The 27,441-nt window shown below is 43.1% G+C and overlaps 2 protein-coding genes across 4 annotated transcripts in view; both read left to right on the forward strand.

The window, feature by feature from the left end:
- Positions 1–2,478: 2,478 nt before the first annotated feature.
- PITHD1 (PITH domain containing 1) lies at positions 2,479–11,795 on the forward strand. Its single transcript, XM_063140159.1, has 6 exons — positions 2,479–2,743; positions 5,209–5,252; positions 5,763–5,840; positions 7,338–7,442; positions 9,033–9,141; positions 11,048–11,795. Exons 1-6 carry the CDS (start codon positions 2,546–2,548, stop codon positions 11,147–11,149), a joined length of 636 nt encoding a protein of 211 aa, XP_062996229.1. The 5' UTR covers positions 2,479–2,545; the 3' UTR covers positions 11,150–11,795.
- Positions 11,796–13,593: 1,798 nt separating this feature from the next.
- The window catches only part of LYPLA2 (lysophospholipase 2), a 29,438-nt gene continuing 15,590 nt past the window's right edge, over positions 13,594–27,441 (forward strand). Inside the window, exons 1-2 of one of the 3 annotated variants that reach the window (XM_063139914.1) lie at positions 13,594–13,643; positions 26,132–26,238. In XM_063139914.1, coding sequence (XP_062995984.1) covers positions 26,161–26,238 — 78 coding nt within the window. In that variant the 5' untranslated portion in view covers positions 13,594–13,643; positions 26,132–26,160. Of the gene's footprint in view, positions 13,710–26,131; positions 26,239–26,495; positions 26,531–27,441 lie in introns of those variants that run through there. The other 2 variants (XM_063139913.1, XM_063139915.1) reach the window with 2 other exon arrangements.

The raw sequence follows: 27,441 nt of genomic DNA on the forward strand, positions 1-27,441 counted from the left end.
GTTGTGACGAAGAGGGAATTTCACCAGGTTCTCCATATATACAAATGACACCTGCTGAAATTCCCTTTTCTATGCAACTGTTAAAGATACAGGACCCCTGTCCTCTTTTTCATATGGTCACCCTAACTTAAGGGGAATTCCATGGCTGAGTAGAGATTTGAACCCAGGTCTCCCCAGTCCAATACTCCCATCACTCTGGTTCCCAGGTGCCTAAATTTAAATAAAGTGATACGCGCCTCCGGATCTTCTCCCGCATCCTGCCCAGTGAAGGCTGGTGGCTCCTATTTTGTTGAGGCTGCGAATCCCTGCTTGGTTTCAGTCACCATCCAGAACTCTAAAGGCGCAATCCGAGGTGCTGGACCAATTTGGGGGGATACTGGACCAATTTGGGGGGATATATTTCAGGACCTTGGTTAGCTCCTGTAGCGTTCTGACTAAAACCCAGAATGAGTTCTCAAAACCACCAGTCTCCACTGCCTCCGCCTAAGTAAGGGCTTTCTTCCTATCACTGGAGTAGACTAGGCCTGGCTGTGCCGCTCATCTCCTAGCAACGCCTGCTGCGGGCTCTCGCCTCGCCCCGCCCCTCTGGCTCCCAGGGAGGCGCTGTGGGTTTCCACCCCACCCTAGAGGTAGAAACGCAACATATACATACAACACCTCAGTTGGCATTTGAACGCTGCCATATGCGGGGCTAACGTATCATGCAGAAAATATATGCAAGGAGCTGCTCTGTCTTCACGTGGTGTGTTTGTGTTTGGCGCCTTGAACGTTTAATTGGAATCGGAGGTGTCTCTATAGTGTCCCAGTTGAAACTGTTCAGGCATATCATCAATGAGGTACTTCCCCCTCCCAGGCCTTGGGGTGGCAGGCCTGGCCTTGCTAGACAGCAACAAGGCCACCCACCCCGAAACAGCTACTCAGCAACAACAGGCCACATAATAGACATTGATTCATTCATTTATTATTTACAGTATATACCACTCCATATCTAAAATAGATTCCAGAGGGGTGAACATAGGAATTAAACAGTAAAAAGAGTAAAACAGCGCATTAAAACTGTTAAATTTAAATGAATACCAATAAAAATGGTGGCTGTTCAGTTGAGGAATGCTTCCAGGAAAAGAGTTGTTTTTAGGAGGTGCCAGAAGAAACACAGTGTTGATGCCTACCTGACTTCCAGAGGCAGGGCGTTCCAAAGAGAAGGGGCCACCACACCAAAGGCTTTTCTCTTGGTGGACTCCAATGGAACCACGGGGAGGCATGTCCTCCAATGACCTCAGTGACCAGGCAGGTTGATAAGGGAGAAGGCCCTCTCTCAGGTATCCTGGTCCCGTTGTTTATGGCTGCATATCCTAGTACCAAAACCTTAACCCTGACCTGGTAGTGAATAGGCAGCCAGTGCAGTTCCCTCAGCAAAGGAGTGACATGCTGAAAAGGGGCAGCTCCTGACAACCCAGAGAGCTTCAGCTATAGTAGGCTGACCATATGAAAAGGAGGACAGGGCTCCTGTATCTCTAACAGATGTATTGAAAAGGGAATTTCAGCAGGGCGGGATCCGCACGTCGCTCCCAGAGCGCTTCTATGCGACTCCAGTGCACCCCAAAAACGATAGTCTGACTTCCCTGTAAAAGAAACGACGAAGAGCCGTCCATGCCGCCAGTGAGGAGAGCTCGGCTGCCCGCTTTTAAATCTGGTCACTCTAGTATAGCTCCTGCACCTTTAACTGTTGTGATGAAGACGAAATTTCACCAGGTTCTCCATATATACATACAAATGACACCTGCTGAAATTCCCTTTTGTATGCAACTGTTTAAAGATACAGGAGCCCTGTCCTCCTTTTCATATGGTCACCCTAGTAGTGATTGCACTAAATTGGATGGCTTTAAAAGGCAGTGGGACAAATTTAGGGAGGTTGAAGCTATCAATGGCTGCTAGTCCTGATGACAATTTGCTGTGTGTGTGTGTGTGTACTATGAGGGGCGATTAATACCCCATACATCTGATGAAGTGGATTGTAGTCCACCAATAATAAATATGGCTAAATGTGTTAATCTTTAAAACACCACAAAACTATTGACTGGTTTTGCCACCACAGACTACTCTCTGGAAAATTACGCTTGTTGGCGTCTCTGCACAGGCCCTTCTTCTGCCGTGTGCAAAGGAACGAAGTCTACTGAACACAGTGAGCCTTACTCCCGAGTAAACTTGCATAGGGCGTGGCGTTGTAATACGAAACGACAGCGGTTAAGTGAATGCCGATGTCTTTCCATTGTTACCGGAAGTCCAGGTTGCCCGAAATCTCCTTGTATCTCTATAAGAATCAACGCTTCTCTCGGAGGAGGAGCCACGCGGGGCGGGCCTCTCGTCACGTGATAGGAATCGCCCCTTCAAGACCGCGAAGCGCGTGCGCCAGCTTTGTTGACATCCGGGTTCTTTCTAGTGTTTTTGCAGCGTGCGGCCGCGTGCGTGACAGGTAGTTTGCTGCTGCTGAGAGATTCTAACCCCCTCCCCCCCCCGCCACCTTCCGTCCCGCTCGAGCTCGGCCATGTCTCACGGGCACAGCCACGGCGGGGGCAGCTGTTGCCATGGCGACGACCACGAAGAGCCTCCCGAGCGGCGCGGCCAGGCCTGGGGCCTTTACTTGCGCATCGACCACGAGCGCCTGGAGTGCCTGAACGAGCGGAGGGAAGGCAGCGGGGCGCTCGTCTTCCGCGCCTGGGAAGACCGCGGAGACCGCCAGAAGGTCGGCTTCTCTCTCTCTCTGCGCCGCGGGGCGGGGCAGGGCAGGGCAGGGCGTGGCTGTGAAGGGGGCTGAGGGGGGTCAGCGCTCGCTCCTGGCCCCCTGTGGCCACATGAAGGGAAGACCGTTTCCACCTACAGAGTATGACTCAGCCCGAAACCGGAGGTTAAAGTCAAGGCTCCAGTCCTCAGCGTGCTTACTCCGAAAGAGAGCTCCCCTCAAAGCCCACAGGGCAACTTTCCCAAGCCGTGTACTTGGGAACATTATTTACAGTGGGGGCCAAGCTGGTGCCCTCCGGGTATGTCGTCATAGTGGTTGGGAGTGATGGGAGTTGTAGTCCAACACATCTGGAAGGCACCAGGTTGGCCCCACTGTAATAATGTTCCTGAGTGCATTGCTCTAATTTCCCCCATAGAGGCGACTAGCAGCAATTCACTTGTATGAGAGAAAGTAAAAGGCTTCGCGTGGGATACCCGTTCAGGTGGTGGCTGAGCCGTCCACGGTCTCTGGTGACCACAGCTACCGAGAGTGCTTGTCTTGGTGTATTGCCATCCTTTCCCCCCCTCTCTTGCTCATAGCGATTGTGACAGAATTGTGTGAATGGGCTTTTATTTATTAGCATATGTTGATCAGAGTAGTACAGCATTGATTAGGCAATTTTGATATCAGATTCAGGGACAGGGATAACCGAAATGCTGTTCCTAATGAAAATGATTTAGGTCAACACCCTACGATTGTAAACATTGACATATGTATAAAATGGCCCTGTTCAGAAACCACGGTGGTTAAGGCTTTTTTGTTTGTATTGGCCCGGTTTGCATACAGGGCCAATATATTAATCTGAATAAGTGTTTAAGTATCTTAGTAGGGATGCTGGGGGTGTGTGTGTGTGCTTTGTGGCTGTCCTGATAGACTGATGTTCCCCTTTTTTCTCCTGTTTTTCCTTCTTTTTTTACCTAATTTAAAAACACAGCCTGCGTGAACTTTATTCCACATTGGACCTTGGGAATTCTTCCTTCTATTGCTGTGTTGGTTCAAAAGCCTCACTGCTTAGTCTGAAATCATTTCCCTGCCTAATATTGTAGGGGAGTTGAATTTAATCTCCTTTGCCTAACTGTAAGCGATTTGGCTGCCAGGGCCTAAATATCCCTGCAAATTGCATAGTGTCGATTTATTTTGAGCTTTTGAAATTCATATATTTCCTAAACAAATGTGCAAACTGACTGCTTTGAGACTAGATGTCATAGAATCATAGAATAATTGAGTTGGAAGGGGCCTACAAGGCCATTGAGTTCAGCCCCCTGCTCAATGCCGCTGTGAACTCGGTTGCTAGTGCTGTCCGTCAGCATAAATAGAACATTGATTGTGAAAGGGCAGATCTACTTAACACAATCTGGTCTAGTCAGTTTGTGCATTGTCTGAAAGAGGTCAGAGAAGTGGCTATGCCCCCTGTAGCTTTGCTTATATCTCCCAATGGACGCTCAGTTCACAGTTGGGGAGCACTGAAATGGGAGCTGAGGGTGGGTAGATAAAGTAAGGGAATGGTTCCTACCTAGATTTACAGATTTGGATTTAAAGAAGAAGGAGATGATAGCCCTGAAAGAAGTCAGGCTGTGATTCGTATGCTGTCTTTGCCTAAATGTCCACAATTCAGTACCTGGGAAACTCTTACGTTCTACAACTAAGATTATGAAGCAAGATAATGTATATTGACATACCGTTTGTCCATTCTTCTAAAATTTGAGTAATTTCAAGTAATTTAGAATTATTTGGTGAGAGGGTAATGAAATGTGAGGGGAGGTATGGCCTTGGAGAACAGGGTTAGCTTGACAGCAGAGTCTGTGATACACAGAGCGATAGCTGTGGGGGGAGACAAGAAATGTCCTCTTTCAGCAGGTTTAGAAGTAGACCCCTCCCTGGGACGGATAAGCGTTGCTGCCAGGCGACCCAGCAGGCGCAGATTGAAAGAGGATTGTTCTGCCATTTTCTTTTAGGAGGCAGTGAATAAGAGCCAGTGTGGTGTATTGGTTAGCGTATTGGACTGGGACTTGGGGGACCCAGGTTTTAGTCCCCACTCAGCCATGAAGCGCTCTGGGTGACTTTGGACCAGTTACTGACTCTCAGCCGAACCCGTGAGGATAAAGATGGAGAGGGGGAGGGATGACATGAGCGTATTCCTTGGAGAAAAAAGGGTGGGATATCAGTGTAGCGATAAATAATATAAATAAGCAGTGTTACTCTGTGTGGGGTATAGTAACTTCTTTGGACTGATTTGCAAGACTTTTTAAGTTGTTACCAGATGGAGTTTTATGTTCTCAGATTTTTCTTTGTATCTGTGATGTCTAGAAATTTGTTTTAAAAATTAAAACTCAAAAGTTCTCTGCAGGGTTCTCAAAGTACCATTAGACAGAATGAATGAATGTGAAACTTAATATACTTAATCCAATTTTATGTTTCTTTTTTTCCAGTTTGTAGAAAGTGATGATGATGAAGAGCTTTTGTTTAATATTCCGTAAGTATCTGTTTTACATGAGTACATGATTCACTGGCATTTGGAGCTGTGCATGTTTAGCGCTGACTTCTTTTCTTTTGAAAGAAGTGTTACTTGTAATGGCACAGCATCTTAGGGAAGGGCTTGTGAAAGTCAAGCTGTAGGAGGTAATTTTGGAACATGACTTCTTCGTTTGTTTGTTTTTACCTGACTTTCAGCCAAGGTTGGCTCCCAAAGCAGTTTACAATTAAAAGCCCATGAAAAAGGACATTATGCTAGGATTCAGTGAGGTGGTTTTGGTACATGCCTCCAGTCGCCAGCACTTCCAGTTGCTGGCACTTGATGTCATAGTCGCCAGGCTTTTCCATTGAGAGGGAGGGCTAGAAAGAGCTGCAGATGGCTGATGTAAAAAATACCAACCCACAGAAGCAGCCTTTCTGATAAACCTGCAGCATCTTCGGTTCCCAGAAAGAATGATACATTTGTGATGCACAACTACCTGGAAAACCATTGACGTATCTTTTGTTGCAGATTTACAGGCAATGTGAAATTAAAAGGGATAATTGTGATGGGAGAAGATGATGACACACACCCATTGGAAATGAGACTGTAAGTGGCACTGAGGGGCAGATGATTTGTGGAGATGCTAGTCAGAAAATACCCAGTTTCTTATTGAGATAAATATCTGTGCGGTTATTCTTCATTCTTGCTTCAACGCTTCTGTTAAAGTTGTGCACCCAGTAAGTGGACTTTGGGCTGGCTTGCAAATAAATGGTTGAGGATCTTCCACTTAATTTGAAATACTTCATGTTACAAGCCTGTAAGCGAAACATTGGCTGACTTCAATGAAGTTCAGGTTCATCTCCTCCTCCCACTCCCAGCCTCCTTTGCTTCCTTGCCAAAATTTGCCTGTCAGGATCTGGCCTCTGCATCTAGCCACCCTATGTTCCCCTCGCTTGCTTGCCCACTTCCTTCCTGCCACTTACAAATTATCCTTTCTGCCTCTGTGCCCCCTCCTTTCCCCCCCTAGACTCCTCCCTTTATTCAGCTCCTTGTTTCTAGTACCTATTGCTTCCCCCTCAGTTTCTGAACCCCAGAAACAGAACACATGTAATGTTTAAACTCCAGTCTGCAACCATGAGACATAGAAAATTAAAATCCTGAGAGCCTAAAGCTACTAAAAGCAACTACATCTCTGCTACTTTTTGTGTGTTTGCAGCAGTGGTGAATTTTTGTTGTTGTTTTGGATTCCTTGATACTGTGTGTTCAATTACCGTTGGTGAGGTTCACTGAAGCAGAGCATAGGGATATTGTTTCTTGGATCTCTGTTTTAGGCAAGTTGTCATTTGGCTTTGCTGTTTTAGTGGCTTTGGCAGGTTCTTGCAGGGAGTCAGGGGCTTATGGTCATGCAGTGTAGAGTGGGAAGAGTGGCAGAGATGATCTTTGCCTCTCCACTCCTCCTCCTCTGCGTTTTTGCTAGGTAGGCTTTTTTGCCTGTCTAGGTGGGGCGGTTTGGAGGAGGAAGGAAAGAGACTGGAGAGGCCACAGGCCTCTCCAGTTCCCTCCCCTCCCCGCCCAAAGGAACGGCCCCTTTACCCCCTCTCCAAGGTTGTATTCCCAACCTCAGTGGGGCAGCCAGTATGTTTTTTTATGCAACAGCTGTGAGGGGCTCAGAACATGGATTCCTTGATTCGAGGTCAGAGCACTGTCCCTAACCTTGGATCCAGGAATCCAAAATACCCTATTGCCCCCTGCTCCCAGGCGCTGCATGGGGCCCATTCGATTACTCCTTTAATTGGCACTACTGACCTACAAACCCAGTTACTTAGGGGGTCATGAATTGCATTTCCTTTTGTTTTCTGTAAGGGTAGCAGTTCCCTTTTCTAAACTTTTCATTAGAGCATGCAGTGTCCTAAACAACTGAAAGATCACTTTCTTCTCATTACATTTTGTCTTCTGTTTTTCAGTTTTCTATTATACCTGGTGCCAGTTTGAGCTGTGTTTCCCCTTTTAAAGCAAAATAACTATAGTAGCTGTGTATTGAATGGGAAACATAATTTGCCTTTGTGCAGCCTGATTCTTGTTGTTTGTCTTGCCTTTCTTCAGGTTTAAAAACATACCTCACATGTCCTTCGATAATACCGCCAGAGAACCGGATCAGATGTTCAGCCTGAATCGCGACATTACAGGAGAACTGGAATATCCTACGAAGTATGTCACTGTCTGCTCAGCCTCAACTGGGGATGTGCAGCTCTCTTGTCCTGAAACAAGTGTCAGAATATGTAATTTATGCCTCCGCAGCTTCTGTGCATAATCATAGAATAGCAGAGTTGGAAGGGGCCTACAAGGCCATCAAGTCCAACCTGCTGCTCAATGCAGGAATCCACCCTAGAGCATCCCTGACAGATGGTTGTCCAGCTGCCTCTTGAAGGCCTCTAGTGTGGGAGAGGCCACCACCTCCCTAGTAATAGTTCTCAATACACATTAACCACCCCTCTTCAACTTGGTGCCTTCCAGATATGTTGGACTACAATCCCCAGCCTGCATGGGGAATGCTCTCTAATCAGGGCTCTGTCTCTCTCGCTCTGTTTCACCCGACACTCCAGTGTGATAGAAGGGGAGCTATGGCAGTTTAACTGGCTTAGCTTTCTAGTGTGCAGACGTTTCCTTCGCTTTCCAGGCCCCCTCAGACCCCAAGCAAGTGTCTAACTGCTTGATTTTGTTGTTATTTTCCTTGCATGGTTCACAAATGGCAGTTTCGTCACTGCTGCTGCATAGGATATATTATTTAATTGCTGTTTGTGATATTTATGTGTTGAGTGAGAAACAAAGCAGCACAGTTGGGTGCATTTGAATTGATGACAAGAAAATTCACCTTGATTCCTAGAATAAAGAGAAGATTTCTCCTTCCCCTGCTGCTCTTTTTGTGGCTGGAGAGATGTTGCAGTTTAGCAAAGCTAATAGGTCGTGAGGTTGCTGGCCTCCATGTTTGGGAGAGATCCACACTTATTTATTTAGAAACGTATATCCCATTTGCAGCTTCCAGAGGCTCAAAGCAGTGTAAAAAAATTCTCACAATAAAATCATTCTCTAATATAGTACTGGAACAGAAGAAAGTACATGGGGGTGTTTTGCCATAGAGTAAGACCTCAGTGGAACATTGGGAAAATTTGTATGGTTGGGGAAGTTACAGCTCTGGGTCCGAAGAATTTCAACTTTGGGGTAAGTTAGCTACAAAGTAGCATGAATCTCATGTGCCCCACCCTGTTTTTCAACCAGAAGAGGAAAGGTAGCAATGGAAATATAATAGATTTATGTTATTGATGCTGGCAACACTGGGATTACAAGAAAAGAACCAGAAGCCCTTTAAATGTAGGATGCTATAAAGAGCTATGACACATATTTTGCAGACAGCAAAACGGTCTGAAATTCATAAGAGGTGCAGACACTGAAAAACACAAAACATCATGGTGTGAATTGTGTAGTTTTAAAAGGCAATGGTTGATGTACATTTGAATCAGCAAGTGGTAGGACCTTCCCATTAGCAGGCCAACTTTGCTGGCCTGTATTCCCTAATTTGTTTGCTGAAACTGCCCAAAGTCCCCCATCTACAGCTGAAGTCAAAAAGGTGAAGTGTTCCTTTCTCCTTCAGGCTTTGCCAATTCTTTGGCCCAACAAACCCTGGTTTTCAATCTCTGTGCAATGAGCTGATCATCTTTGCTGCTGCAGAGACCAGAATATTATCTCTTGTGTGTAATAATATTTTTTTATGAAGAACATCAACACATTTTTCTCTTCCAGAATTGCTCGCTTTTCAAACATTCATCATCTCTCCATCCATTTCTCCAAAAACTTTGGTGCTGAGACAACAAAGATCTTTTATATAGGCCTGAGGGGAGAATGGACAGAAGTAAGTATGGGGGCTGATAAGACCAAGGGAGCAGAGGCAGACGAGGAAGGAGGGCCACACAGATCTGTTTACATTATCAACGTTATTGCATTTGTGATTGATTAAGCAGGTTAAGTGCTATACAGAGTTCTAAAAACAAGGCAGTCCCCTGCCCATGTGCTTACAGTTTAAAAGGAATAGGGAGGGAGCTGTGAACGTGCAGGGAAAAAACTGAAAATTCAGAAGAAAATGTTTTCTCTGTTTATTTGCAAGGACCATTTTTGTTTTTCTGGACAATTGAACAGCTTTGGATTATGAAACACTTTCTTCTAGAATTTAGACAAAGTATTTATATATTGTTACCCAGCCTTTGTTCTCCCAGAGATGATTTCTAAAAACTATATAATAAGAGCACTTTTATAGAAAGGTTAGAAATGTAAAATGTCTGGAAATAATGGGGATTTTTTTTAAAATCCTTTCGCTAAGATTCCCAACGTAGTTATTTCTTTCATTCCTTACTAAATTTTTTGATCTAAAGTATATTTTACTGATAGACATTTATGCTCAGTTTCCCAACATGTGAGTAGGGAAAGGCTGTCTTAAAGCAAGAAAGTGAGTTTAGATATGTAAAGAGTGCTAAATTTTCACTTTCCCCCCCAAAAAAACACCTCAGGGGATTTTTTCCCCCCTTTGGACCCAAAAGTTTTCTCTCTAAGTGAGGAGGAAGCAGACAAATCTGGGTACCGATTCTTAGTTACACAAATTGATCTTATCTTCTTATACCAGTCAGAAGATGGTTCTGGGAGAGGAAAAGTCAAATTACCTGCCATTTTGTGTGATCTTTTGAGCACAGACACTTGGTATAGATCTAGACGGGATGTAAAACTAATGTGACTACTAAGGGCACTTACATGTAGCGTTTCTCCTCCCACTGGGTGTGTTTGCTAGCGGCTATGTTGGCTGCCTTGAGGCCCAGTATTGGGCAAAAGGCAGGATACAAATAAATATAATAATAATATAATAATATGGTGGACAGGGACCTGTGAACATCTGGCACAATGACTCATACTTAAGATCCACCTAGATTGTAATATTAATACAGTTTAAACGCATCTGTTGTGTCATAGCATCTTCCTAGGTACTTTACCCTTGTGCTTCTTCATAGTGTTAATTTTATATAGTGAGGCAGCTGAGAGATCAGTATAAGTATGCCAACCTTGCAGAAACAACCACAACATTTACTAGCTCCCATACTTGCCTGCATGAACCTCCCATTAGTCAGGTGTAACTCACTGAAAAAGAGCCAGCTGTCTTACGTTTAACAAAAGCTTTCCTGCCTCATTGATGAGTGGTTATTTGCAAATCTGAAATATGCCCTTAATTTCTCGCTAGCTGCCATTTTCATAAATCTACCAAATAATTGGAATGAAACTAGCCTCAAGGTTTCCTGTGTTTAGCTAGTCTAGGAATCTGTTTTGGCTATTTGAAAGCATCTAGTTAAAGCAGAGAGTCTTCAAATAGGCAATCTAAAAATTCTGGTTTTTCTCTCATATTTACCTTCAACTTTTCTCTGTTACCCTCCACCTAATTGGGGTGGGGGCTGTAAACAAAGCAGTGTAGCTCCTTCCCTGCTGCTGAACAGACATTGGCTGGTATTAACAGTCGTCCTGCCATTCTCAGCTAGGCACCCAGCAAAAGGCATGTCCTGAAAAAGGAGACTACTTAGTTCTTAAAAGCTTGGATTCCCATTAATCTAAGGTTCCTCAAAGCTAGTGCAAGTCATTTTTATAGTATGGGCTTGTGGGCAAGATCTAAAGGGTTGCAGAATGGTGTTGGCGTGAAATGGAAAGAGGATCAAATTACTGTTCTGGCTTTCAAGGGTTTACCGGGTAGCATCTTAAGAAGTCTTCATCTTGTTTTTGTGCAGCCACATCGACATGAAGTGACCATCTGCAACTATGAAGCGGCAGCAAACCCAGCTGACCACAAAATTGATCAGATCACACCGCAGACACATTTCATTTCCTAACTGCAGTGGTTCGTGTGGCAACAGGCCATTGGGCAGACTTGGAAGGATGTGGAATGCTTGAGGCTATAATGAGCATCATAGCTTTCATTCTTTTGTGGTGGTGTAAAAGCAGAGCACCCAATGCTTGGCAGATAGGTGCAAAATCACTCCATTGCTAAGAACAATCATGGCTTGGGGGCCTAGAAGCAGGTCTTGAAAATGTTGGCCCTTGACTGCCTACCCCGTGGGTGACTTAACTATCTAATATCTGTTTGGGGCAGAAGTTTTCTGAGTCAGCGAACTTCCTGTTTATTTGCTACTTGCACTGCTGAGGTGTGAGGTTGTTGGGCAACTTGATAAGGGAGTATTGCACAATTTGGGATTATGTTCTGGCTTTTGAATGTAATTTATACAGGGTGATAAGATACTGATGTTCTAGGTGGACTCTTGACTGATTTCTAAATGTACAGGGCAGTAATGATTTGGTTGTGCACCAAAGCACTGCATGTCTTTCCATAAGCATCATTCAGTAGGTTTCTTGCTGATTTCTAACAGTTTCATCTGTGTGTCTAAAATCTGAGAGAGCTAAAGACCTAGATGTTTGTTTCTTCTATGACAACTTTCTAACTGATGTGGCTTAATGTTTTCTAATAAATATGGCAATGAACATGTCTGTGTCCCTTTTGTTACAATGCTTAGTAACTACCCCAAGATCACTCAGTAAGCTTCATGACTGGGTGGGTATTTGAACCTGGGTCTCACCTTTCAGCACTTGGACTACTACTGGCTCTAGAAATGTCTTCCAGGCTCAAATGGATTACTTGTGACTGTTGATCCAGAATGGAAGCAGGACAGAAACTAGCAGCAGGGGTGGGGAATCCTTTCTTTCTCTCTCAAGGGTCATGAACCCTCAGGAGTAAAGTGCATGCTAGCAGCAGGTGGGGCCACAGGCAAGAGTGCGTAGAGCCACCCCTTCTCTCTTTCTGCCAGCCAGCCTGGCACAGGAAGGGACAGGTTGCTCTTGCTAGATTGTCTGAACTGATTGCTTACAGAGAACTTCTGAAATTAGGCTCAGAACTGCAGGTTGCCCACCCTGCCCTAGCACTCAAGTACTACACAAGAACATTGGTTGTTGATTTAGGTATTAGGAAGCGTGGATTTGACATCTCGTTTGTGAATGTGTATGATCCTCTTTAATAAGCTATCTAAATTAGTGGCCATTGTGGCACTTTATGGATTTTATGCACATTTTGTGTTTTCTCAAAGTAGAGAACCAGCATTCCTCTGAGTTGCAAGCACAGTGGCTTGGCAACAGCCAGTTCTTAACTAGGATTCAGTCCCATATGCTTACCTCAGAGTAAGCCCCATTGAACATAGCAGGACTTCCTTCTGAGTAAACATGCATTGGATTGTGCTGTAAGTTGTATTTTCATGTCACAAAGCAATGAACTCTTTGTTGCCACCACTGTGCACTCAATCAGCAGCTTCAGCCAAATTGAGTGTTCTACCTGTAGGATGAGAAGTGTTTTGAAAACATATTTGCATTGCAACTTAATATTTTTAGATGTACTTTTAAAAAATTGTAATTGTGCACTTTTTCAGGCTAATGTATGAAACAGGCTAAGAATGCTAATAATTATGTGGGAGAAAAAATAATAGGCATTCCTGTTTCATAAACACTTGCTCAGTGAGCAAGCTGCTTCCATGGTAGTGAGCAAGCTGCTTGGGCAGAGTAATTTGCCAAAAAGCTTTGTAACATTGACCTAAGAATTATGTTTCTTATACACACGCACAAGAACAAAGTCAAAATCCAGGAGTGCAATGTCAGCAAGGTTAAATTTTGCCTAATTAACAGGTAAATGTGAGAATTAAGTAAAACAAAACAAAAAACCAGGGCAGGCTACCAATACCTTAGTGCAAAGACAGTAGCAGTTACACAAGGAAGGTATGATTTGAGTATTGCTAGCACAAATACTGGGGCTACTATTAAAAGTTCAAAAATAACACCAGTGCTGCAGTTTATAATTATAAGTTAGCAACTTATAATTGCTAATAGCCGAAGCAAAGGCTATTATCTCCATTTACAATTATAAACAACAAAAAGCCCCAATCCTATTATTATGACCCCTAAGAATGAGCAAGAAGAAACACCTAGCTATGATGGCTATTACTAAGAGAATGGCATGGAAATGGTAAGCAATGCCACTTAAAACAAAACAAAATATTGGCAAAAAGCAATTCCTGATGCCTTCCAGATGTGTTGGAATATAACTCTCATCACCCCCCCCAGCCAGCTGGGGGCTGATGGGAGTTGTAGTTCAACACAACTGGAAGGCACAGGTTGAAGAAAAAGCCCTAAGGCTGCGTTCAGACAACCAAGATGGCCGCGCCCCTGTGGTTCCTTTTCTCCCTTCCGTTTTCCGTACAAGCCATGCCGTCACTTCCGGTGGACCCGAAGCTTAGGCGGGTCCGCCCACCTCGCGCGGGCTGGCGGCGGAAGTTCCGGAGCGGGCTGGTAAGCTCGAGACTGAGTCTCTCAGTCAGAAGCCGGGTAGAAAGAGAAAGAGACGGGAAGGAAGAGGTGAGGAAGGAAGGGCAGAAAGAGCGGGGGGCGGCTGAGGCGAATTGGGGTAGGCCCCGCTCCCGAGCCGCGGTGGGTGTCTCCTCACTAACGGACTATTGGACGGGTGGGTGGGCCAGACCGTGTCTGAGGGAGGGTGTCGAATGCGGGGAGGGGTATCAGGAGGGCCCCAGGCGTGTGAGGCGAGGGGTATCAGGAGGGGTCTTGGAGCGAACGGGTGCCTGAGGGAAAGAGGCGGTAAAGGTGCCTGGGATGAGGGTGTGGCACGGATGTGGCACCTGCTGGGAGGGTGGGGGGCTGCATACTCATGTTCTTTTTCTGTGCGGGGGGAGTGGTTGGATATTAAGGCTGAGGGTATCAGGGGAGCACAGGTGTGAGGAGATGTTTGAGGGAATAGTGGTAAGAGGAGGTGGTAGCATGTCCCAGATGCAGAGAAACGCAGGGCTCTTGTCCTGAAGAGGGACTCTGGGCAGGTGCTCATTTTCCTCATCTCTACACAATGGAGCTGCCTCCTTTAAACTTCCCTTTTCAGTGCAACTAGGAGCAGTAGATGCCCTCCTCCTCCTTTGCACATGGTCGTTCTAAGAGAAGAGGGGATGGGTCTGGACTGGGGGATGCTGGCAGTGTTGGGTCAAATGCCTGGATATGACTATGAATGGGGAAAACCTGGGTGGGGTGAGACTGAACCCCGGAAAACAGCCCCTTTGGGATGTCTGAGATTTCTGTAACACAGGAGAAGGTTCTTGTAGCTATTGTGCCAAAAAGTTGGGTTTTTTAAAAAAACATATTGCAGAAGCAACCAAGCAGTCTTTTTGTGGTTGTAGGAAGGGCATTCTTTAGGGAGAATCTAGAGTGGTTTTAGATTTTAGTGTATTGCATCTTACAGTATCTCATATAAATAGCATTTTCACTGCACACAAAAACTGTAGTACTTTTAACTATTTATGCCTGGTATATTTTAGGCACTCTTACAAATTGGTGATATTTACTCACTTTGTACCATCTTCACTCTGCAGAAGTACCCAGCATCACTAATTGCTATAGTAGATTGGATACAGATGGTATCTTTTTCCTAGAATAAATGTGATCAACAAATTTACTATTTAAAGCATATACATGCTGCCTTTCCATTGTGTAATAATGCCTTGTTTGCAACTTACATAAGATGACATAATACATAAAAATGAATTAGGACAGCAGCATAAGAACATAAATTTAGGCAGTCATATTTAAAAAAAGCCAAACAGCTGTACTCAAAAGCTCAGTGGAACAAAATAGCTTTCACTATAGCAGGGATAGGCAACCCGGTGCCCTCCAGATGTTTTGGATGACAGCTCCCATAAACCCAATGGTCAGATTATAGAAGTTGTAGTCCAAAAAAACTGGAAAGCACCAAGTAATCTAAACCTGCACTGTAGTATAGACACTGAAAACTACATTGTAACTTTTGCTATCAGGCATTCAAGTTGATCTCTGCATCAATAATATGTAGAAAAGGGTCGTGACACTGGAATTCTCAAGTTTCAAAGAGACACACGCACTCTCCTAGGCAGCAATAGTAACCATGGTGGTTGTAAATTGTCCACAAATCTGAGTATCTTAATCCTTAGTTGACATAAAGACTAATCCCAAACACGTTTACTTGGAAGTCTCACTGAACTTCCAATTCTGGATGCTTGAGATTGCAGCTTTAGTTGCAGTTAAGACTACATGCCACAAGTTGTAGTTTGGCTCATACTTGGCAAAGTTTCTTCATGAAAATCACAGCTGGTAATAATGGAATCAGGCTGTGGTTTTGGTTGAAGATGCATGGCACGGTGTTCTTCATTAGGGTATGCAATAACATCCTTGCTAGATCAGACTAAGCTCCCTCTATACCAGCATTGTGTCTCCAGTTCTAGCCAGCTAAATGCCTCTAGAAGTGCATAAGCAGTACATGAAAGCTGTAGCCCTGACCCTTTGTCTTTCTCCTGTCTTGTGCTCGATTATACTGCCTCTAAACATGGAAGTTATGTGGAGCTGTTGTGGTTAGTACCTGCTGTTAACCTTTGTCCTCCATAATTTTGTCTGGTTCTCTTCAAATCCATATCTAGTGGTAATGAAACCCATCACTTGATTACATATGGTATTAAGAAGTACTTGGGTCCATTACAGCAATATGCTGATGTGTGGGAAATGTTTGAGAGAAATAATTAATTCTTGAATATAGTTCCTTTTTTCACAAATCTCAGGCATGCAATATGGAGCATTTTATGGTATGGCAGGTTTAGTTATTTACAAGATTTATATACTGTTCTGTATCCAATAAAATTTCTGCATGGTGAACAATAAAAAGGAAGGGAAAGAAAGAATCAAAATGCAAAGTTAAAATCAAATTGCACTAATAAAACTATGGCTGGATAGTCAAAGAAAGCTTGTTTAAATAAAAAGGCACCAAAACAAAACAGAACAATGTCAGTGCCTGCTTGACATCAACAAGCAGGAGTTCCATAGAGAAGGAGCCAGTACACTAAGGGCATTGCTTCAAGTGGGCTCCAAACAGACTACAGTCCATGCAGAACCGTCTGATGACCTCAGTGATTGGGCAGATTGGTAATGGAGAAGACGTTCCCCCTAATATATCCTAATCCCAAATTGTTTAGGGCTTTATGTCAATAACAAAACCTTAAACCTGGTTCAGTTGCAAATAGGCAGCCAGATATGAGCACCTTCCAACTTGATAGGGTAAATACCTAATAAGAAATGAGGTATATCTTTATTTAGGGATAGGCAACCTGGTGCCCTCCACTTATTTTAGATTACAATTCCCATCAGCCGCAGCCAGCATAGTCAATGGTCAGGACTTATATGAGCTGTAGTCCAAAACATTTGGAGGGCACCAGTTTGCCTACTCTTGTCTTTACCTATTAAAAAGAAGATGGCCAGAGAAAGAATAATTTTGTATCTTTGTGGCTTTGTTTACTGCTAAGGAACCGATTTTGGGGAAAATACCAATGTTTTTGGGATTAAAGAGCTGCTCCCTGATTCCAGGCAAACTTCTACTGATGACATCCTGTTCAGGAGGTGTTAGACTTATTTGTACTGGCAGACAAAAGTTGCAGGTAGCAAGCTGATCTGTTCGAAAACTCCAAAATCAGTAACACAGAACCTTTATTAGGGCCTTCTAAATGTCATAAAGTAGTGAGCAAGTTTCCAGGTTCTTTGAAAGCTTCCTCACTCACTACTTTGCAACTTTTTAGTTTGTCCTGATAAAGAGACTGTGTTACTATTGCTTTTGGACTCGCGCGTGTGTGTGTTTCGGAACTTGTTGGGTCTGTCTTTGTTTGCAATGTGCTTGGCTTTAGAGTGCTGTCATTACTGAACAAGCTTTATTATTAATATTGCATGGCTTCCCTTTGTTTAATAGAGAATGAGCAGAGAATATGAAATCCCATTCACCATTTGAACAGCTTGCTTCCCCCACCCTTCACTCAAATGTGGGCAAGGAATTCTTGTTTTTTCCAACCCGTTTGACACTCTTATTCTCATAAAAGAATGCGAGACATAAGAACATCAAATTGCTTTGCAGAATTACTAGAAGCTATCTTTAGCTTGGATTTCTGTTTCCAATTCTGGCTAGCTAGATGCTTCCAGAACAGCCTTCTCTCAACCTGGTGCCCTCCATATAATTTACGAACAGGTTAAATAATACTGTTCCTGGATGGCTGGGGTTGATTAACCCTTGGTTGGGGAAGGCTTCTCTAGAAGTTCAGAAACAGGGGTAGGGTACTGCCTCTGAACATGAAGGTTCCAGTGAGCAGCCATGATTAAGAACCAGCGATTTGTGCAATTCTTTTAAAATGTCATCTTAATTTAGTGGCTGATGCCACATTGTGTAGCAGTGAATTTTATAAACTTAAGTAAGGGCACAAGCCTATTGATTGCACCCTTGTTGGGTTTCCAAGAATTCGGGAGCTTGCGAGATTCCTATGCCCTGCCATGGTGAAGCTGGCAGGGCAGGAGACCGGGTGATCTTCACCTCTCTGATCTCTATTCTTTGATTTTTCACTCGACAGGCTTTTTAGTCTGTCTAATAAGAGCACTTCATAGTGGGAGGAAAGGAGGCTCAGGATAAATCATATCCTGACCTTTTTGGTCTCATCCCTTCCTTGCCCACCAGAGCATCCTCTTCCTCTGAAGTCGCTTTTCTGACTTTGGATGGCAGCCAGTGTGCTTTCTTTCTGTACTGGCTGAGAGAGGGCGGGGAACGGGGATTGGATTTTCGACTTCTCCTTATGAGGTCAGAGTGCTGTCTTCAAAGTATCCTATGGTCCCTGGGACACTTTTCCAAAGACCATAGGATTGCTCTCTTAAGAGTGTTCTGTCACGGTCTTCCTCATCTATGTCCCAAAGTTACTTCTAATCAGCTTCCTTGTGACTATGTTCTAGCATTATATGAGAGAGAGAGAAATGTCCATTTGCTCCACAGTATTTATAATTTTATAAACCTCTATCATGTCTTCCCTTAGTCATAAATGATTGCTCCAATTTCCTTGCCCTATCTTTATTGATCATTTTATGTTCCCCTTTCTCTGGCTTTCTTAGCTTTATGATATCCTTTTTAAGTGGGAATAACCATTCTAATTGTGGCTGCGCTACGGTTTTTTATGACAACATTATGATAACTTGGTATTCTATTTTTAATTTCTTTCCTTGGGATTTTACCTTTCTGAATATTACAGCATTTTCTACAGCTATCTCAATTGTTTGCCATGACTCCAAAGAATTTATGAATAGGTTAAATAACACCATTCCTAATTCAGAAGCAAGAGAAGCTAGTTTACTTCCCGCCATTGTGAAAACTGACAATTTATTTCTACTGTCTGTTTCCTGTTTTTTAACCAGTTAACTTATCCATGAAAGGACCTGTCCACATCTCATGACTGCTCAGTTCTTTCTTAGGAGTCTTTGAGAACCTTTATCAAAAGAGTTTTGGAAATTCATTACATTATTTCGAAAAGCTTTTGACAAAATTATATGTCTATTAGATATGTCATATTTGACACTCTCAATGAAGTCTCAAAGTGACACAGCAAGACTTTTTGAAAAAGCCATTCTGATTCTTCCTCTGGTGATCGTTCTTCCTTAATGTTTAACCAGTCTTGTAAATATAAGCACAGAAAAGTTACTACCCTGCTCCCCCGCCAAAGTGTTACTGGTGTGCTTGTTGGCTGGCAGAGGAGGGACAGCAAATTGCATTCCTATTCTGATCAAGAAGGATCTTGCTTCACTGTAGCCCACTCCACTTGCTTTCTATTCGGGCTTCCTCCTCCAGCCCACTCACCTTCATAGAATTCCTGTTCACCTATGACTACCAGGCTAGTGCTTAAACACAAGGCTTAGCCCTCAGTAAGGGACAGCAGTTTAGACTGTAAACTGTAATTTACTGGATCCATTTTTTTTAAAAAAAGGTTGGAATTATTCTGGCCTCTAGTTGTCTGATAAGGAAGTGGATTTCAATGATGCTGTAAGTTTTGTGAGAAGTGCTGAGTGGCCTTAAATGCAATCCAAACTCTTCCTTTTCTTGAAAATACCTTGGTTTAGCATGAGGTTCTGTAAAATGCCACTTCTCTTCGACTTCTTAGACTTGACAAAGTGATTTCAATTTTACTGTTTGTGGGCCTTCCACACATGAGAGCCACTGTGGTGTAGTGGCTAAGGTGTTGGACTGGGAATTGGGAGATCCAGGTTCTAGTCCCCACTTGGCCATGGAAACCCACTGGGTGACTTTGGGCCAGTCACAGACTCTCAGCCCAACCTACCTCACAGGGTTGTTGTAAGGATAACATGGAGAGGAGGAGGATTATGTACCTTGGGTTCCTTGGAGGAAAAAAGGTGGGATATAAATGTAATAAATAATAAAGTACTATTTCCTTTTTTTAAAAGGGGAGTAGTTCTGAGTATCAATATTGTGATTATACTTTATGTAGGGATGAAAATGAAAGTTCTGAGATGCTAGTGTCTGTTTTTGTGTATGTTTTAATACTCAGGTGATCAGAGACCTGGAAATTTTCTGTTGTGACAAAGGAGTAGTTAATTTTTTCTCTGGCACTGCTGGGCTGCCCCTTATAAATGAGGCTATGCAATGGATTTCTGAGCAGGAAGGGGATAGTGGTTTCTTAACTGTTGGGGGCTGCATCTTTCACATAGTTTTTCCACATGGCAGAATCATGCTACTTCCTATCCCAGCCTTTTTAGTTTCTTCTGCCAACAGTTCCTATAAGTATAGCAATTTAAATATTTGGGTCATAGCCCAATATAGAATTAGGGAACCTTAAGTGGGCTTAAGTGCACCTAATTCTTGTGTAGGGTCGCCCTTGCATAGTCACTTCCTTCTTAATTTTTGCTTAAGTTCCAAAATGATGGTCCACGAAAAACAAGCTTGGTAGGCCCTGATTCCACTAAGTTTGCAGGCAGGTTACTAATCATACATTGATTTGTGTAATGCAGTGGCAGGTCTGTGTTTGTAACTTCAGTGGGCAAGTTCAGAGCTGAATTGATGGGACTATGAAGGCTCAACTCCTTTCAGATAAGATGATGTGACTGCTGCGTTTTGTTGATACCTACCTCTAGGGCAGGAGTAGGCAACCTGCTGTGCCCCAAATGGTTTGCACTACAATTACTATTAGCCCCAGTCAGTATGTGCAATGTTCAGGGATTATGGAAGCTGTTTCCCAATACATCTGGAGGGCGCCAGGTTGCCTACCGTTCCTCTAGGGAGTTGCTCAGCACTTAAATGATGAGAAACAGCAACTAGAACAAGACACTTCAGGTTACTCTAGTGTGAGAGAGGGAGAAGACCTTGTGAACTGGAGCTCTAAAATTCCGTGCTTGGCATACATTTATGCAAGTCAAGGCTGCCCAACTTTCTTTTTTAAATAGTAGTTTTCATACAGTTGTGTGTGTTTTATATTTCCTGTGAGGCTAGGGAAGAAGGTTGTGAACTCACAACAATGCCACGGAGGTATGGGCTAAGAAACCGTGGGGTGCGGCTGATGGGTGCACTAAGAAGGAAATGTCCACTGTCCTGACCCCTGGCAATCTCATGCCAAGTTCCTTCATGATCCGTTTGTAGCAGTGTATCTCCATTGCAGAAGAAACCAGAACTGGAGTTCCCTCTGCAAGTGTGAGGGCTAGACATTTGATTTTTGTTTTTAAATGAAAGCTGAGACCCTTGGTATTGGTATCAAGTTTTTGGAGTCTATGCCATGCTTATATGGGCAACACATCCTGCAGCTTCCAGAGGTCCTGGCTGTACGACCCTGCCCTGTTCTTCTGAGTGACCTCAGGTGGCAATAGGATGGTATGATTCTATTACACAGTGAGGGTAGCAATAAGCTGTATATGGCCTGGCGATATGGAAATGGCTTGATGCTTGCTTGGCTTTTGCGATCACAGTTATACTCAAGTAAGCGGCCATCGGGCATAGTCCTTGTTTTTCTCACTGTTGGTTGCGTCAGTAGCACTGCTCCAGTGGTAACCGAGGCACTGCAGGCTCTTGAATCTTTGTGTCCCTGCATTGTTATCAGCAATTATATAAATAGCCTTGTCCTTTACTGATGCTCATTTTAACCCTTCAGGGGTTGTGGTGCAGGAGGGATTTGCTGGGATGTGAGTCCCATGCTTAAAACGAACCATCTTTATGTCGCAATTCAGCATAAACAAGTGACTTCCTCTGTGTCTTTCACATGGTGGTGCCTTCCAAGGACTTGTGCAAGACATTTCATGGGGACCCTCATCAAAGGGGTGTAAAATCTTAGCTAAGAGCTGACAGGCGCAGGAGCGGGGGTGGGGTGGGAGAGAGCACAGAGTTTGGTGCCGACTGCAGAACTGGCGTTCTCAGGTTGCAGAACAGCTTGTTTTGTGGAGAGACGAGGTCCAGAGAGGTGTGATAACCATCGATCAGGACGTCACTGAAGATTATGGTTCTGCACACTAAGTTCCTAAGCCAGTGTTGCAGAACCTCCTTCAACCCAAGGGCTGAATTCCATTTCAGAGAATATCTTGTGGGGCACTTTCTAGTGGTGGGAGGGCCAAAGGCAAAAGGGGTGGGGCCAAAATAAGCAAAACTATCAGCCTAGTAGCTCAGGACGGGCAATTTAACCTCTTAGATGGTTGGGTGACGGAGAGTGTGGCCAAAAGAAGGGGGCATAGCTTTCTGGGGAGCCCCAGAGGGCAGGATTGGAACCCCTCGGAGGGGCAGTTTTGGTCCATGGGCTTAAGGCTCTGGACCTCTTTCCTAAGAAGAGTCCTGTTGATCTGGGGAGTGCAAAGATGGTTGAGGAGGATTAGTCCCTAAAAAGACCACCAAAGGCTTGAGAGAATTCTGCAGTTTGATTGCTTTTTATTTTTTTAATTTTTGAGTGGGAAATCTGTTGCCCTCCAGATGCTGTTGGACTACAACTCCTCAGCCAGTACGGCCAATAGTCAGGGATGATGGTACTTGCAGTTCAACAACATCTGGAGGGCCACCGATTCCCCATCCCTGTTCTCTTAAGTTTAATGTTTTAAATTGTAAACTGTCTAAAGTGTTTTGCAGAAAGGCAGCATATCAATGCAGTGAATAATAAAAAATACCACAGGTTGTAGGTGAATGGAAGGATTCCGTAATCCCTGTTATTGGTAAGAACCAGACAGGATTTTTTTTTTTGCAAACAGCAGGAAGATCTTTCAGGCCAAAAACATCTCTCTGTGTGGAAAGATGATGATGAAGGAGAAGAAGGAGAAGAGACTTTCTTTTTGCAAAGGCTATTTTAGCTTGTTAATCAATCTGAAATGTTTTTAATAGGATATGTGAAACTTCCAGCTTGTCTGATTTGACTACTGCTGATAGGTAAATGTGTGTTTGCAAAGCAGGCGCAAAACAAAGTACGTCTGTGTACGAAGAGGGTGCGAATCAGGGAGTCTTTTTGCAGTGAAAAGTACAGGACTCTGTCTTGAAACTTCTGCTTTCCCATGAAAAGCTTTTCATGGAGACGGGAGCTCCTTCTTAGTTGAGATGGGAAATGTTTAGGCTTGTCTCACGCTGACTATTTAGCCTGCTAACCTTTTTCAGAAAGTTGCAATACATTCTTTAGGCCTTTTACGGTGCCACAACATTCTGCCCCCCCCCCCCAGCTCCCACTGCTCTGGAATTTAATCACCTGAGCATGTGTAAGTTCGCCTCTCTTATAAGGTTGTAAGAAGGCATGCTGCCAGCAGGTTGGGCTTTCGGGCTGGGAAAAGCAGCCTGCAGGATGGAATCTTCTCTCCCTACAGCCAACTGTTTGAGCAGGAAGAACAAATAGACATTTCTGTAGCCCAGCTACTGCACAACTGTTTTCTTATGTAATGTGGGTCGAGGAGTGCAGCCTGTTTTGCGCTGGGAGTTATTATGACCGCTGCCTGACTTGTGTATTTTATTTAATGTAAGGAACCTAATTTGCCTATTAATGAATATGATAGATCGGTATTATTATATTAAAACGATTGTCTTGGAATATCCTCAGAGTTGAGGGGTGGGAACCACAAGTCACTTTGGCTTCTTAGTACTTGGCCCCTTGTTTCTGTTCCTTAGTACTTTGGGCCTGTTCCTCCCTCCCACCAAGTATAGCTTTGTAGACAAGAGCAGTTGATATTTCTAACATCTGTTGGGATTTTGTAAATTCTTTGAACCTGGGATCCATCTCAGAATGCTTTGAAGAACCATCCTCCGTGTTTCTCTCCTAGTGAGCCCAGTCTACTCTCCCTTCCCTAAGGCCATTGGTTTTCCAGTTAAAAGCACAAATATATTCTTCATGTCCCCAGGCCCTATGTGAGGTTTTTACTACCACAACTGATGTAAACGGAAGTTTTCATCAACACACAGTTCTTTTTTATGCAGTTTAATAGAGTTAAAATTGTTTTGATTGAGGCCTCGGTTTTCCTTTTCCTGTTCAGTCAAATTTAAATTTGTACTTGCAAGTGTCTCTTTCATGTAATGGAAATAAATCTATGCCTGAAAATATGTATGCCTAACATTTGAAGAATGATAGGTCATCTTCTGTCACACAGCAACATGATAAGAAAGCCACCATGTATATCAGTGTCAGAGCATGTCAAAAATAGCATGTGAAGTAGCCCTAAGTTGAGTGCCATAACTTTTATTTTAAACAGCAGAAACCTGGCTTACCATAGTTCTACAAAAGGTACTATGGAATGCTTATCACTTGGGAGTTGCAGTCCAACAACATCTGGAGGACTACAAGTTGCCCACTACTGTTGTAAAGAAACCCGGCCAGGATTGGGGGAGGAATAGTGAAATCAATGTTAGAAAACATTTGGAGTTAGAAAACATTTGAAAGCATCCTGGGAAACACATAAGCCAACTTTGGGAAAGCGGAGAAGCTCGGCTAGCATGTGATAGCCAGTTCTTGGCATGTTAAAGGTGAGTGTGTGTATGTATGTACCCTATTTCTTTGATTCTAAGATGCACTTTTTCCCATATAAACATCTCTAAAAATGGGGTGCGTCTTAGAATTGCAGGTGTGTCTTATGTTTTTTTTTCTATTGGTGGTACTGAAATTAGTCTGCATCTTACAATCAATGGCGTCTTACAATCGAAGAAATACGATATGTATGTATGTACGTACACACACACACAAATTATGCCCCTATATTTCTCTAGATGCATCTTGGTTTTGAATTTTTCTCTCTTGGGAATATAGCATTTCTTATTCACTCTCTTCTATCTGTATTGTATTTGCCTTAAATAAATTCATACAAAAATTATTGGAAAGTAGCTTTTAATGAAAAAACCTTTGTAGCACTTAAGAGTGGCTTGGCAATTGAAATATATTATCTAGGGATCAGGGTGGAAAAATCAATGATTTTTTTAAAAATATATGTCAAAAAATTGGATTTTTTAAATTTAAATTGGATTTTTTTATTTAAATTGGATTTTTTTAATAAAATGTTTTTTGAGGAAAAATCTAAAGATAGTTTTCTATTTAAGATACATTATAGTCCAAGTATTCATCATGAAATAAGAATTAGTTTTTAATTATGTAGCATGAGACTGTTTAAACTTTTTGGTAAATGAATTCCATTAATCCATTCACAATGTCATGCTCTTCCAGGGGTTTCTGTAAGATTATTTTTCTCCTTCCAATAAAGTACAGCAGAAAAGTTGTCCAAATATGAATGATTAACCTATTAAACTGGAGATAGTTCACCTCGTAATAATTTCATAATTATCTATCTATGATGTGTTTCTAATAGTATAACCAAATCAGTATTTTTTAATATAACTGTAAAACTAAACTGAAAAGTTGCTCTTCTAAAAATGAAACCTTCATCTGGTTGTAAATATTAAGATTATACCAGAAAGAATGAGTCTTTGGTAACTCTGAGTTGTGTAAAATATAGCGAGGGGGGGAGTCACATGATTAAACCGAGTCTTTCTGAGTAGTGATTTAAGTTGTGATTTAAATAATGATTTAAATCAAATTGATTTAAATCAAATCCACCCTGCTAGGGAGGCTATCTAGAAAAATCCCTAGTCTAGTGTTCAGGGATCAAACATTATATACAGAGCTATGCTTTTTGACAACAAAACCTGTTGCAAATCTTAAGACTATATAAATAGGTGTACAGAAATGCATTGTTCAGAACCTATAAATAATCTTAAATTGAGCATGTAAAGGTGAACCTTTCAAGAGAATATTTGGAGGTTAGTATTCCAAGTGAAGTGAAATCTATGGCACGTCATCCTATTTGAGTGTTTCTCCTTTACACAGAGCTATATTTTGTATTGAATATTCCTCTAATGGGAAAGCTATACTACCGGAAAAGGGTTGGGGCTTAAAACATTTATTACTTTTGAACATCTTGTGCGACTTTTCATCTCTTTAGCTTTTCAAATTCACCAGAAAATTAACTGAGTCTCCAGATGAACTTTTTGACATGAGAAATGTAAATACCTTCATTAAACCAGGTTTTGCTTTGTAGACTTGGGCAGTCCCTTTGCCACTAGTCATTGTCATAGTCAGCTGAAATAAGTTTCCCAGGTGGAAACTCCCTCAAAGCTCGCTGTCTGCAATTTGTGCTGTGTTGCTCCAGTGGACAAGAATGCCATTTTTAAACACACGAGCAAACTCCGAGCCCTTCTGTTTGATGGGGGTGCAAAGACGGGGAAGACAAAACTGGAGATGCTTTGGGACATGGACTTGTACATCCTGCACAGATTGGGTGGAGACCTTTGCATGCCACTTGCTTCCGTTCTCTGCTGTCATCTGGATATAGAAGTGACTTCCCTCACAGTGTTTTTGGGGGGGATCAACAAGATCAGGGCTGCAGAGTTTTTTTTAATGTTAGAAATGCTGTGTAAATAAATAATTGTGTGTGTTTGTCTTTCTCTCCTACAGGTGTGAGTTGTTGAAGCCTCTATTGGTGTATGTGCGGTAACAACATGTCTGTCCCCCTCCTTGCTGATGCTGTGACCGTTTCAGGGGCAGAGCGGGAGACTGCAGCGGTAAGGGTGCTCTCTCCTAGGCCTACCATCTGTTGCAATCCAGGAAGATTAGGGGAATTAACTGGATTTCTCTCCTCCACCCCCTCCTAAACACAGAGGGGCTGCTCTCCTTGTAACTCAAAGGCAGTTTGAGAGAAAGGGGGGAGTGGAGGCGACACAAATTTTGTAGAGAGAATTGTGGGGGAGGGTGGGGCAGGAAGAGATCGAAACGATTTTCATTGCTTTCCAGTAAACCATACAATGTTGTTTGTATGTAGGACCTGCGCAAAAACAGCCTCGCTGCCTCTGGCAGGTAATTAGTCCAATTGTCTCAAACTTGTGTTGGCCTCATTGCTGCTCTTTTTGTACTAACAAGGTAATCAATGACCAAGGCTTGCTTTCTCCCTCTGTGGGGTTCCTGCAGACGGACCAACATGCCCTGGCTGCTCTGCAGGAGCAACACTGACACCGTCAGGGCTCCAAGGCCCCTTAATCCTCGATCTCGTTTCTGGCCCTGCTTGTATTCGCACCATCGGATGTACCCAGTGGTGTATTGCTTGCCTGTGTGTGTCTGTGTGAATGAGCAATGCCCTCTGAGGAGAGGAGAGACTAGGGGTGGGGTGGGGCCTCCGGGCCTCTTGGGCTATAAAGCTGCATGCCCCTGACTGCTCTTAGCTCTGTCTAGTCACCATCATCACCCTGGGTTTTTAAAGCTTTTCTGCTCAGTCCAAAGGACTAGTCACTTGTCTTTTCAGAACATGCAAGGATCTAGATACATATGATGCTATGCCATATTTGACATTTGGCAGATAATTGGCAAATTTTTGCATTCTAACTTCACCTCGAGTTCAGCAATGAAAACTTCTAGATTTCCAGGATTGGAAAATGCATTATGCACATGTGCTTAATTTTTAATTGCAATTCTGACCCAGCTTTTTAAAAGGACAGGTGGAAAGACAAGAGGGATGGGAAATGAAGTTCAGAGCTAAGGGAATGGTCAAAATGTTGAGTTTGTGAGAGAACCATTTGCTACAAAGTGCAACTGAAAAAAATTAAAACCTGTGAAATAGTCCTGAGATTGCCAACAATTTTGGACGTTTCTTTGTAATGTATGTTGATCGGGGGCAATGGGAAGAGGTGGCTATAGAGTTTGGAACCTTTTTGATGAGGGACTAAGAGTGTGGAAGGATGAATGTGATGGATTAAAGGTGAAACTAGGGCTAT

Source organism: Elgaria multicarinata, chromosome 13 (genome assembly GCF_023053635.1).
Source record: "Elgaria multicarinata webbii isolate HBS135686 ecotype San Diego chromosome 13, rElgMul1.1.pri, whole genome shotgun sequence".
Taxonomy (NCBI): Eukaryota; Metazoa; Chordata; class Lepidosauria; order Squamata; family Anguidae; genus Elgaria; species Elgaria multicarinata.

Coding starts and splice junctions, on each gene's coding strand:
- PITHD1 (XM_063140159.1), top strand. CDS start 2,546: ATGTCTCACGGGCACAGCCACGGCGGGGGCAGCTGTTGCCATGGCGAC. Junction 2,744..5,208: donor ACCGCGGAGACCGCCAGAAG/GTCGGCTTCTCT, acceptor CTTTTTTTCCAG/TTTGTAGAAAGTGATGATGA. Junction 5,253..5,762: donor GAGCTTTTGTTTAATATTCC/GTAAGTATCTGT, acceptor CTTTTGTTGCAG/ATTTACAGGCAATGTGAAAT.